Here is a 13,895-nt window from a genome sequence, read left to right as displayed (position 1 = left end):
AAGAGCTAGTTCCAGGACAGGCTCCAAAACCACAGAGAAACCCTGCCTCGAAAAACCCAAAAAAAAAAAAAAAAGATATTTGTTAAATTATGTGTTCATTCTAGCACAGTGCTTCTCAGTATATTGTTTGTCTTCTCTTTCTTTCTTCTTTCTTTCTTTCTTTCTTTCTTTCTTTCTTTCTTTCTTTCTTTCTTTCTTTCTTTCTTTCTTTCTGTCTGTCCCTTTCCCCCTTCCTCCTTCCCCCTCCCCGAGACAGTGTTTCTCTTTGTAGCCCTAGCTGTCCTGGAACTAGTTCAGGCTGGCCTTGAACTCACACCTTGAATCTGCCTGCCTCTGCCTTCCAAGCGGTGGGATTCTGGCTTACTCTGACTGTCCATGCTGACCTGGAGCTTGTTATATATAGACCAGGCTGGTGGTGTTGAAATTGGTGGTAATCCTTTTGCTTTGCCTTCAAAGTGCTGGGATTACAGGTGTGTGTCACCAAACTTCTTGACTGAATGCCCTACTGAATGCCTTATGTATTTGACTCCCCCCTTTTTTTGAACCTGTGTAGCCCTGGCTGTCTTGGAACTCGCTCTGTAGACCAGGCTGGCCCCGAACTCACTGAGATCCACCTGCTTCTTCCTCCCAGGTGCTGGAATACATGCATCATCATTGCCAGGCTTGCTGTTGCTTATTAATGAAACTATGGGAATACGTTACTTTTTTTATCTTCTATTGCGATATTTTTTCAAATTCAAGTTGTGATTTTCAACAATTTTCTTGTTTGTTTCTTTATCTATGTTGGTGTGCACACGCCCAGAAGCTAAAGGATTATGTTGGGCAGTTTTTTCCCCATGTTCTGTCTTACTCCTTTGAGACAGGATTTCTCACTGAGTTTCACATCCTTTGCCTCAGCTTCCTTAGTACTAGTATTACAGCTTGCGTTGCCACACCTGGCTCTTGTTGAATCTTAATGGGCATCTGTTTGTTTTTTGAGTCATGGCTTTGCTCTGCTGCTTAGGCTATCTTGAAGCTCAGATTTGAGATTCTCTGCCTCAGCCTCTGGATAGCTGGGATTAGGGCCATGTGCCACTATGCCTGACTTGACTATTTTAAATTTTGAAGCTTTTCTCAGCTGTGTGATGATTGTTGTAACCTGCTAATGACTTAAATGGGCACCAAAATCATATATTCTGTGATCACAAGGATGTTTGCTAACTGTAGGCCTTGTAGGTTTTTTTTTTTTTAAACAAGGTTGGTTACCTTTGAGGTCATTATCTGTAGTTCTTTTTCCTTAGGTTATTAGATTCCCAAGTGAAAAGTCTGCCAGTCTATTGCCTAGAGAGTGTAAGTGTGTTATGCTGTGAGCCATGGGAGTAGAAAAGCACGTAGGGTTTCAATATACGCATTTTAGAATGACTTTATTTCATCATCCTGTTTTCAGTGTGGTTGCCCAGGCATCGTTTCACCTTGTCAGAAAATTTCATTTACTGCCTTAAGAAAAAGTAGAGTTGGGAGGTGTGGAAATTTGGGAGCATGGTTAGTTACTCATTTAGAAAAAAACAAAAACAAAAACCTAAAACCAAAAAACTTTGTACCCAATTAGTTTTTTAGTTTGCCTTCACTTCTTCCTAATTCTGGATTTGTTTATTGTGGATATATAATATAAAGGGCACAATGTGACTTTGTGTTTATGCCTTTCACTTAAAATGTTTTCAAGTTTAACTCAAGATGTAGTATTTCCTTTCCTTTTTTTTTTTGGGGGGGGGGGAGACATGGTTTCTTTGTGTAGCTTTAGCTGTCCTGGAACTCACTCTATAGACCAGACTGGTCTCGAACTCACAGAGATTTGCCTGCTTCTTCCTCCAGAGTGCTGGGATTAAAGGCATACACCACCAACTGCTCTATTTGTGTGTATGCCTGCATGACAGAAGAGGGCATCAGATCCCATTATAGACAGTTAGGAGCCACCATATGGTTGCTGGGAATTGAACTCATGTCCTTTGGGAGAGCAACCAGTGCTCTTAACTTCTGAGTCATCTCTCTAGCTGGCATTTCTTTTCTTAATGAGAAAGATTCTTACTGTGTTACTTCAGCCTACTACTAAGTAGCTTGGATTGCATTTATGCAGTACCACAATGTATCTTATTTGTTCCACTTTATATTTCATTGAATATACCACAGTTTGGTTATTCATTAATATATTGAGAATTATCTGATTTTTTTCACCCTTTGGCCATTTCAAATAATACTGCTACAAACATATGTGTACAAGTTCAACTGGGAAGAATTGCTTAATTCATAGTTATTCTTTTTGTTGTTTTTTCTTTTTGAGATTGTAGCCCAGAATTCTAGAACTCACTATGTTGCTCAGGCTGGCCTTGAACTTGTGCCAGTCCTTCTGCCTTAGCCTCTTGAGTACTGGGATTTTAGATATGCGCTACTGTGAAAAATTTGAAAACAGAGCTGAACTGAGGATCCAGGTGTCTATATCCATGGCTGATCTAGGATTCCTAATCTTTCTGGCTTCACCTCCCGGTGCTGGGAGTATGTGCATGTATGCCATATTCATCTTGCTTACTTATTGATTGATTGTTGCTGTTATTTTTGTCTTGAGACAGAGTCTTGCTATGTGTGCCTTAGCCACCCAACTGCTGGGATTACTGGTGTTTGTCACAAGGCAGAGTCCAGGATCACTGCAGGTTCAACACAAGACTAGTACACTTAAGAGAGTTGTAGGTCAGCTTTATGTACACAGCAGTTTGCAGATGAGTCAGGGATTCATGGACAGACACTCTTTCTCCCACACTTCTCTACCTCAAAGCAAAAGGACTGGATAGATAGCTTTGTGTAGAGTGTTTGCCCAGTGTTTGTAAAGCCCTAGGTTCAGTCCTGAGCACAACAAAACTATATTACTGTGTCCCAAGCAACAATGTGGCATCTACTTAAGTGTTTTTTCAAAGTTACTCTTCTCTATCTTTATGGGACAGTAACCATGAATAGCACATAATTAAATGTGGCCAAGTTCCAATAAAGTTTTATTTATAGACACCAGAATTTGAATCATATTATTATATCTCATAAAACAGTTTCTTCTAAAAACCATTCTTAGCTTGTAGGTTGTCACAAAAACAAAACAAAACAAAAACAGGTGGTAGGACAGATTGGTTCACAGGCTGTATTTTGCCAACCCCTGGTTTACTGTTAGTAAAGACATGAACGGCTATCTGTGTTCTCCAGATTGCTGTCTGCTTTCCTAGAGCTCTCTAGTCTCTGATAGAACATTTTTTTAAAAAAAATTTAACAAGTCTTGAGATGGTTCTGAAGCATCTTGCATCTGGAGTTGAAAATCTTAAGACTGTTAAGGTGTGGTTGGAGTGGCTGCTATCATTTTCAGAGTTGCGACTTCTAGACACAGAGAAAAGGATGAAGCAGTACATTACATCATCTTTTGTGTCTGTACTACTTTAAGACATTCTGTTTGTGTGTTTATAAGTGTGTATCCACGCTCCCATGCACAAAGAAGCTTGTGGAGGATGTCAGGTGTTTTCCTCTATTGCTATTCACCTTATAGCCTTGAGACTCTCCCTGAACCAGAAGCTCACCATTTCTGCTGGGCAGGCTCGCCTGCTGGGAATTCCTGAGAACTGCCTGCCTCTCAGCCCTCAGTGCTGAGGTTACAGACATATGCAGCCATACCCATCTCTTTTCATTAGTTGATAGAGATTTGAGTTCAAGTTCTCATGCCAACACAGAAAGCTCTGATACACAATGATCCATTCCTCAACACATCATTTATTTATATGCTTTTTTTATTTAGTTTACTTGGAGGAAGCTATGAATTTCAGCATTAATCAACCACTGAAATAACATTGGTATAATAAATGCTCTAGAATGAAACTATAAAGTCTTTCATGAATGATTTCCACTCAAAATAAGATTTTTTTAAAAAAAAGTACATTAGGTAAAAATGAGTTTTTAAAAACTGGATTATGTAGTGATGAAGAATATAATAGTTGCTAGTATGGTTTTAAGTCTCTGGCAGGACTTGCTTAGTATTATATTCTAGCAAGGGGTGGATTTGATCTTACTTAATACTTATTTATTTTGAGACAGGGTTTCTTTTGGTAGCCAAGGCTAGCCTTAAACTCTATCTCACTGCTCAAACTGGAGTGCTGGGATTATACATGTGTGCTACCATGCCTAGCTAAGGAATAAATTAAAAATTCTAAATTTATGAAGATTAATAATCAACTATAAGTCAAAATCCTCAATCAGTTATTTTCTGTTTCGGTAAAGGATTTAGCCGTGTCTGGCATTTTTGTTTTAATTTATGTGCATGGATGTTTTGCCTAATGGTCAGTATAGCATGTGCATGCTTTGTACCCATAGAAGAGGGCATTGGTTCCTCTTGGACTAGAGTTTCAGACACTTATAAGCTGCTGTGTGGGTGCTGGTAGTCAAATCAAACTCAGACACTGGGTTTGTGGGCATAAACCTTTAATTCCAGCCCTTGGGAGGCAGAGGCAGGAAGATCTTTGTGAATTTAAGGCCAGTCTGGTCTACATATTAAGTTTCAGGACGTAATAAGACCCTTTCTCAAACAAACAAACAAGCAGCTCAAAGACAAAACAAATGAAACCCAGATTCTCTGTAAGAGCAGCCTGTGCTCTCTAGTGATGAGCCATCTCTCCAGCCCCATCCTGGTCTGCTGTGTGCAAACATGAATTCCTGATGATATGACTACAGAGGAAAAATATATTTGTATTAATTATATACTCTTTTTTTTTTTTTTTTTTTGGTTTTTTGAGACAGGGTTTCTCTGTAGCTTTGGAGCCTGTCCTGGAACTCCCTTTGTAGACCAGGCTGGCCTCGAACTCACAGAGATCTGCCTGCCTCTGCCTCCCGAGTGCTGGGATTAAAGGCGTGCGCCACCACCGCCCGGCTATATACTCTTCTTAAAAGAGAAATCTTGAATTTTATTGCAAGGAAACTGAGACCTATAGAGAGTAAATGATGTAAGAGTCAAAGTTAATGGTAGGGGGGGCTAGAGAGATGGCTCAGTGGTTAAGAGTATTGCCTGCTCTTCCAAAGGTCCTGAGTTCAATTCCCGGCAACCACATGGTGATTCACAATCATCTGTAATGAGGTCTGGTGCCCTCTTCTGGCCTGCAGGTATACAGGCAGACAGAACACTGTATACATAATGAGTAAATAAATAAATATTTTTTAAAAAAAACAAAGTTAATGGTAGGGTAGAGCAAACAACAACAAACCATACCTCCACCAAAAGTTAGTAAAAATCTACCATTTGTTTTTTAAGACAGTCTCATTGTGTATCCCAGATGGGTCTCAAACTCATTGTCTGGCCTAGAACTGGTGATTCTTCTGCCTCCCAAATTCTAGGATTTAAGTATAAACCATCACTCCCTCCTAACTCCCAAGGTGCTTTTCTTTCTTTTTCTTTCTCTCTCTTTTTCCCCCACAGACAGGGTTTCTCTGTAACCTTGACTTTCTTGGACTCAATCTGTGTCCATGCTGGCCTTGAACTCAGAGTTCCATATACCTCTGGCCTCCTGAGTGCTGGGATTAAAGGCATTTGTCACCACCATCCAACGTCCCAGGTGTTTTCAAAAACTGCTTCATTCAATCTTAACCTGCAATTACCAAATATAGCACTACCATTTAAAAAAATTCTTGCCAGTGATGGCCATGCCTTTAATTCCAGCACATGAGAGGCAAAGGCAGGTGATCTCTGTGAATTCGAGGCTAGCCTGGTTTACATAGTGAGTTTCAGGACAACCAGGGCTACACAGAGAAACCCTGCCTCAGAAAACCAAAAAGGAAAATTCTTTGAGGCTTTGAGAGATGCATCAGTGTTGAAAGCACCTGCTGCTCTTGCAGAGGATCTAGGTTCTGTTCCTAGCACCCACAAAGTTAATTATAACCTTTTGTAACTCTAATTCCAGGAGATCTGATGCCGCTTGTACCCATGTCGTATATTAATATAAATGCAGGCAAACACAAAAATGAAAATAGTAAAATATCTGAAATTTTAAATTAAATTCAAGGTATTTTTTTTCCAACATGATGGTGTGAGTGAGCATATGCCACAGTGCCCCTATGGAAGTCATAGGACAAAATGCAGGAGTTGGTTTTCTCCTATCACGCGGGTCCCAGAGCTTGAACTTACATCACTGGATTTGGCAGCAAACCCCTTTACCCACTAAGCCATCTTGCTGATTCAATTTATATTATCTTATTGTTCTGTGGCTTTAATTTTTTATTTATGTGTGTGTGAGTATATAGATACTATACATTTTATAAAAAAATAGTCTGTTCTCAGAATAATTTTTGGAAATGTGGAAGTTAAGAAAAAGAATGTCACAATACATATTTCCATATGTAATAGTCATACATAGCTGCAAAAATAAATAGATGCATTTTTAAGTTACCTTGTTGTTGAGATATGGCTTGATGAAATAGCTCAAGCTGGCCTGAAACCCACTGTATAGCTAAGGTAGGCGTTGAATGTTCAGTAATCCTCTGCCTGTGTGTTGCAATAAACAGATAGAATCACTGTGCCCAACCCTTTACTGGAGGTAATGACATGCATTTTGGTGTCCAAATTTTTTTCTCTCACAGGGTTGTTATTACTTTTTCATCTAGTAATTTATACACTTGAATTTTCTAATTTCTTTTATTGACTTTTTTTGGTTGTGGTGATTTTTTTGTTTTTCCTTCCCTCATAGATCTTGAGCCAGATGATTGTGCATCCATTTACATCTTTAATGTAGATCCACCTCCATCTACTTTAAACTCATCACTTGGCTTACCACATCATGGACTGCTGCAGTCTCACTCCTCTGTTTTGTCACCATCATTTCAGCTCCAAGGTCACAAAAATTATGAAGAAACTGGTGATATTTCTGAATCTAAATATAGCCCATTAGGTGGTCCCAAACCCTTTGAGTGCCCAAGTATTCAAATTACATCCATCTCTCCTAACTGTCATCAAGGAACAGATGCACATGAAGACGACCTACAGATAAATGACCCAGAAAGGGAATATTTGGAAAGACCTTCTAGAGATCATCTCTACCTTCCACTTGAGCCATCCTACCGGGAGTCATCCTTTAGTCCTAGTCCTGCCAGCAGCCTTTCTTCTAGGAGCTGGTTCTCAGATGCATCTTCTTGTGAATCTCTCTCACACATTTATGATGATGTGGACTCAGAGTTGAATGAAGCTGCTGCTCGATTTACTCTCGGCTCACCTCTGACTTCTCCAGGTGGCTCTCCAGGAGGCTGTCCTGGAGAAGACTCCTGGCAGCAACAGTATGGACCTGGACACTCCTTGTCACCTCGGCAATCTCCTTGCCACTCGCCTAGATCCAGTATCACTGATGAGAATTGGCTGAGCCCCAGACCAGCCTCAGGACCCTCATCAAGGCCCACTTCTCCCTGTGGTAAACGACGGCACTCTAGTGCTGAAGTGTGTTATGCTGGTTCCCTTTCACCCCATCACTCACCTGTTCCTTCCCCTGGCCACTCCCCTAGGGGAAGTGTAACAGAAGATACCTGGCTTACTGCTTCTGTCCACACTGGATCAGGCCTTGGCCCTACACCTTTCCCATTTCAGTACTGTGTCGAGACTGATATCCCTTTGAAAACAAGGAAGACTTCTGAAGATCAAGCTGCCATACTACCAGGAAAATTAGAGGTCTGTTCAGATGATCAAGGGAGCTTATCACCATCCCGGGAGACTTCAGTAGATGATGGCCTTGGATCTCAGTATCCTTTAAAGAAAGATTCATCTGGTGACCAATTTCTTTCAGTTCCTTCACCCTTTACTTGGAGCAAACCAAAGCCTGGCCACACCCCTATATTTCGGTGAGTTGATAGAAATGACTACTGACTGTTTTTCCATCCTTAAAGATCATTTGCATTGTCTAACTACATTATCTGTTTATGTTTGACAACCTCTCGTTTTTCTTTCCCTCTCTTTTATCTCCTTCCTCTCCCCTTTTCCTTCTTTTCTCTCCTTCTCTTTTCCCTTTCCCTGCCCTCATCTTCCTTGTTCTTTGTTTTTTAAAAAATAAATTCTACCAGCAAAAAACTTAGAAGTCCTTTTTATTTCCCTTTAAGTCTTAAAAGTATTTTTAAATTGACTAACATTACATTTAAAGGTATATAAATGAAGAAAATATAGGTGATAGATTGTAGATAATAGTAAATGACATTTAAGGATCCCTAACAGGAATTTTCTTATTTAGAAAAGATTATGGTGCAGGTAGGTTATAGTATGAATTATATTACTAATAAATTAACTGGGAATTTGCATATTTTCAAGACGTATGTGTGCAGGTGTGTATGTGTGTTCACATGGAGGCCAGAAGATAGCTATGGGTGGTATTCCCTAGAGTCATCATCTTGTTTTGTGAGACAAGGTTGCTTATTGGCCTGAGAGCTCAACAAGCTTTAAAAATAAATAAAAAAAAAATCAACTTTATTGTTGTATGTGTTCACACTTGAGAAGGATGTGTGTGAATGAGATGTGTGTCATGTCCTGTGTGTGTTGGTCAGAGACAACTTTCTGGAGTTGATTCTTTCCTTCCACCTTTATGTGGGTTCTTGCATAGTTTGGAAAGCATTTTACTGACTGAGTTCTCTAGCTTTGTCCTATTGAAGGCAAGCATTTTCCTCACAATTTACTTACTTTTAAATGCTTATATTATTCAGACAGTGTCTTGCTATATTGCCTGTGTTGACCCATGTCAACCTAAAATGTGCGGTCCTCCTATTCTAGCCTCCCAGAGTAGCTGGGACTATAGGTACATGCTATTTGTGCTTGGCCTTCTTAACTTAATTTTTTTTCTTTTTTCTTTTTTTTTTTTATTAAAAATTTCTGCCTCCTCCCCGCCTCCCTTTTCCCTCCCCCTCCCCCCACTCCCCACTCCCCACTCTTCTCCCCCTCCCTCTAACTTAATTTTTTTAAAAAACTTTTGACAGTCTTGTTTTCTTTCTTTGAGACTGGGTCCTATATAACTCAGACTGGCTTCAAGTTTACTATATTAACTGGCAATGACCTTGAAGTTCTGATTCCCCTGCCCCTGCCTCCTGGGATATATCATTACACCTAATTTTATATAGATCGGATTCAAACTCAGGGTTTCTTGCATGCTAGGCAAGAACTCTACTAACTGAGCTTTGTGTCTGTTACTGTTTAACCTGTAGATATGTAAGTAATTTTCTAGTTCAACATTCTCTTCGTGTGTATGTGTACATGTGTGCATATAGGTGCACATGGAGGCCAGAGGTTGACATTGGATGTCTTCTTCATTCCTTATTTGCCTCTCCACTTAGTTTTTAAAGATAAGATCTCATTTAACCTGGCTGTCTGGATAGCCCCAGAGATCCTCCTGTCTTGCCTCCCCAGTTCTGGGATTACAGGCTTGGGCCACTGTGCTGGTTTATATGTGTGTTCTGGGGATTCAAACTAAGCCCTCATCAAAGACTGACAAGCACTCTTCCTGTTGAACAATCTCCCAAGCCCTTATAACATTTTCAGTATTAATATATATAAATTAACCTTTCAGTCATTATACTGCTTAAATTCTTATGAATCAAGGAAATACTAACCTTTAAAATATACTACAAGCCGGGCAGTGGTGGCGCACGCCTTTAATCCCAGCACTTGGGAGGCAGAGGCAGGTGGATCTCTGTGAGTTCGAGACCAGCCTGGTCTACAGAGCTAGTTCCAGGACAGGCTCCAAAGCCACAGAGAAACCCTGTCTCGAAAAAACCAAAACAAACAAACAAACAAACAAAAATATATACTACAGATGTTTTGTTTTTGTTTTAGGCAGTTATGCACTGAAACTAAATTTTTCTTCAAGATACAGAGGATGCCTAAGATAATAAGCAGTTTTTCAGAGAGAGAAGAGTGAAATGATAGGAAGTGGATGAGGCCAGAAGCATAAAATGATAGGAAGTGGATGAGGCCAGAAGCATAATAGATTGATTTCTGCAGATCTATACACAAGGGTGGAGAGATATATACTGAAAGCAATAGAAAAATTTAGATTTTAAAGGTCCCTAGGCTTGGGTCCTAGAGAGATTGCTCAGTTATTAGGAGTACCTACTGCTTTTCAAGAATGTAGGGTTTTTTTTTTTTCTGCTATTGTTTTTTAAGCTCTTCAGGGCCCACCACCTAGCTCCCAGATAATTATATGGAGACTTATTCTTACTTATGAATGCCTGGTCTTAGCTTCACTTGTTTCTAGCCAGCCTGACTTAAATTATCCTGTTTCTCTTTAACTATTTTTTGCCTCTGGGCTTTTTACCTTTCTTTATTCTGTTTTTCTTTTTTACTCTGTGGCTGGCTGGGTGGCTGACTCTTGGCATCCTCCTCTCCTCCTTTTCTTGCTCCTCCTCCCTTTTTCTCTCTAGGTTTCTCCTGTCTGTTCTCTTTGCCTGCCAGTCCTGGCTGTTTCTCTCTCCTGCTTAACTATTGGATGTTCAGCTCTTTATTAGACCAATCAAGTATTTTAGGCAGACAAAGTAACCTAACTTTACAGGGGTAAATAAATGCAGCATAAAAGAATACAGCACATCTTTGTACTATTAAACAAATATCCCACAGCATAAGCAAATGTAACACAAATTAAACTAATATTCTACAAAACCAGAAGATCTAGGTTCGATTCCCAGCACCCACCTGTTCGCTGACAGCCTCTGTAACTTCAGCTCCAAGGGATACAACGCCCTCTTCTGGCCTATTCAGGTATTAGACATACACATGGCATACAGACATATATGCAGGCAGAACACTCATACATTAAAAAAGATACTTAGTCTTACAGAGCTACTGATATATATACAGAGAATGGATATCTTTAAGAAACTGAACTACTGTTCTTTTGATTGCTTTTATGGTTATATACAGAGTTGAGAATTTACAAATCGCTCTAGAGTTTGTTCTTTTTCAAAATAAAAAAGGAATACTAAATGTAGAAACAGTATATTTTAATCTTTAGGTTGAAGAATTATTTATAATTATTTATTTATTAAAAAGAATAGTCATGGAGCGTTAGTGATGCACTACTTTAGTCCAAGCATTCGGGAGGCAGAGGCAGGTGGATCTCAGCCTGGACTACAGAGGTCAGCCTGGTCTACAGAGTGAGTTTCAGGACAGCCAGGACTACACAGAGAAACTCTGTCTCAAAAAAATTAAATAAATAAATAAATAAATAAATAAATAAATAAATAAATAAATAAAATATAAATAAATTAATTTAAAAGGATGTTCTATTAAATACATACCATAGTTGGTACTATAACTTACTAAGTGAAGTTGGTTTTGGAATACTCTGGTGCAAAAACCAGTGGAAAAAATACTGGGAGTGGCAAAGAGATGCTCTGGATCTCTGCTTAGCAGTGATAATATGGTGAAATTGTGTGTGTGTTCTGTTTATAGCACATCTTCATTACCTCCATTAGACTGGCCTCTACCAACTCACTTTGGACAATGTGAATTGAAAATAGAAGTGCAACCTAAAACTCATCATCGAGCCCATTATGAAACGGAAGGTAGCCGTGGGGCAGTGAAAGCCTCTACTGGTGGTCACCCTGTTGTGAAGGTATGAAACTTTGGAGCTTTGCTTCATAGATCTGTACACATAGTAATGAGTGAATGAATATATTGAGTTAGCGAAAAGAGAAAGCAAATGTGGTGAGCCTCTTTCGTCTACCTGTTGATATGGCCATACTTCTGCATTGAATGTTCTTTGTTAGTCTAGAAGAAACCTTCCTGCCTAACTTTTTCATCAGAGGAAATAAGATGTTGGTGGTCAAATTGCTGTTTTTTTGGTTTTAGAAAGAGTATATTGTGCTGGGCAGTGGTGGCCAGCGCTTGGGAGGCAGAGGCAGGCGAATCTCTGAGTTGAGGCCAGCCTGGTCTACAGAGTGAGTTATAGGACGACCAGGGCTACACAGAGAAACCCTGTCTCGAAAAGCAAACACACAAAAAAAGAGCATATTGTGTTTATAAATATATTACATGCTCATTTAAAATGTAAGTAATACATGACTAAGGAATGATTCTGGAGAAAAAGCATATTCTATTAATGTGAAGACTTAAGTTGAATTTCAAAAAGTGGCTTTAAAAGCCAGACATAAATACATATGCTTGTAACTCTCAATATTAGGGCAAAGAGACAGGCTAATTTCAGAAGTTTTCTGACCAGCCAGCCTAGCCTAGTCAAAAGAGCCAGCTTCAGGTTCAGTGAGAGAACTTGTCACAAGGCAGTAAGGCAGAAAGTGATAAAGGAGCTGCATGTGCGTTCACATCATACAATACACAATACACATACGCAGATTTAAGTTATGCAGAAGGTAGAAAGAATAATGCAATAGATAATTCAAAATTTGTCACTCTGGAAAATAAACAACATTTGATAAATTTTAGTAACATTTCACTTTCTCTGTCCCCCACCTTTCTCTTGAATATATATTTAGTGGAAGACTAGATAGTTGTCTAGAAAGATGAGTTAATTTTTTAAAATCTATTTTATGTGTATTTGTTTGTGCCTACTTGTCTGTGCCTGTATCTCCTGAAACTGGAGTTATTGGAAGCAGTGAGCCTCTGGGTGTGCATGCTTAGAACTGAACTTAAGTTCTCTGTAATAACAGCAAGTGCTTTTAACTGCTTAGCCATTCTCTAGCCTCGTTACTGTTTTTTCTTTTTTTTGTTTTGTTTTATTTTTTGTTTTTTGAGATAGGCTTTCTCTGTGTAGCAGTCCTGGCTGTCCTGGAACTCACTTTGTAGACCAGGCCGACCTTGAAATCACTGAGACCCTTCTACATCTGCCTCCTCAATTGCTGGGACTAAAGGCATTTGCCACCATCACTTGCCTCATAAGTTTTTGAGGACAGTAGGTTAGTAAACTTTGCATCACTGTGATATTATGCATGTGGTCATCAAGTTGTAGTGAGAAAGGGCTTATTTTGGCTCATTTTAGAGGTTTCATTCTTGTTGATTGTTTGGTTCTGGGTTTTTTTTTGTTTTTTTTGTTTTTTATTTTTTTTTTTTATTTTTTTTAAGACAGGGTTTCTCCGTAGCTTTTTGGTTCCTGTCCTGGAACTAGCTCTTGTAGACCAGGCTGGCCTCGAACTCACAGAGATCCACCTACCTCTGCCTCCCGAGTGCTGGGATTAAAGGCGTGCGCCACCATCGCCCAGCCTGTTTGGTTCTGTTTTATTGGGGCCTATAGTGAGCCAGTATACCATGGTGGGGGCACATGGCAGAGGAAGACCCTCACCTCATAGAGTCTAGGGGATTAGAGCACTGACTGCATTTTCAGAGGCCTGGGTTCAATTCCCAGTACCCACAAGGCAGTTGACAACTATCTGTAACACCAGTTCCAGTGGATCCAATACTCATACACAGACATATATGCTGACAAAACACAAATTCACATAAAATAAAAATAAACAACCCATTAAAGAGAAATACCTCCAACCATGTGCAGTAAACTAATTTTTTCCCCAATTAACCACTGTTTAAAGTTTCTGCCACTTTTCAATATCACCACAGATTGGCAACCAAGGGTTTTACAAATAGGCCTTTGGAGGACATATACATAAACCATAATAGAATTATATTGAACATTTAGTGATTAAAATATTTATTTTCTTGCCGGGCAGTGGTGGCTCACGCCTTTAATCCCAGCACTTGTGAGGCAGAGGCAGGAGAATCTCTGTGAGTTCGAGACCAGCCTGGTCTACAAGAGCTAGTTTCAGGACAGGCTCCAAAACCCAGACCAGCCTGGTCTACAAGAGCTAGTTCCAGGACAGGCTCCAAAAAACCACAGAGAAACCCTGTCTCGAAAAACCAAAAAAAAAAAAAAAAAAAA

The 13,895-nt window shown here is 39.6% G+C and overlaps 1 protein-coding gene across 3 annotated transcripts in view; it reads left to right on the top strand.

Moving 5' to 3' along the window:
- The window catches only part of Nfatc3 (nuclear factor of activated T cells 3), a 70,917-nt gene that overhangs the window by 8,739 nt on the left and 48,283 nt on the right, over positions 1 to 13,895 (top strand). For all 3 annotated transcript variants that reach the window (XM_005345427.3, XM_005345428.2, XM_026778617.1), the window contains exons 2-3: positions 6,735 to 7,872; positions 11,459 to 11,621. In XM_005345427.3, coding sequence (XP_005345484.1) covers positions 6,735 to 7,872; positions 11,459 to 11,621 — 1,301 coding nt within the window. The remainder of the gene's footprint in view (positions 1 to 6,734; positions 7,873 to 11,458; positions 11,622 to 13,895) is intronic.

Source organism: Microtus ochrogaster, chromosome 4, assembly GCF_000317375.1.
Source record: "Microtus ochrogaster isolate Prairie Vole_2 chromosome 4, MicOch1.0, whole genome shotgun sequence".
Classification (NCBI taxonomy): Eukaryota; Metazoa; Chordata; class Mammalia; order Rodentia; family Cricetidae; genus Microtus; species Microtus ochrogaster.
This window is presented reverse-complemented; position numbering and strand designations above follow the sequence as displayed.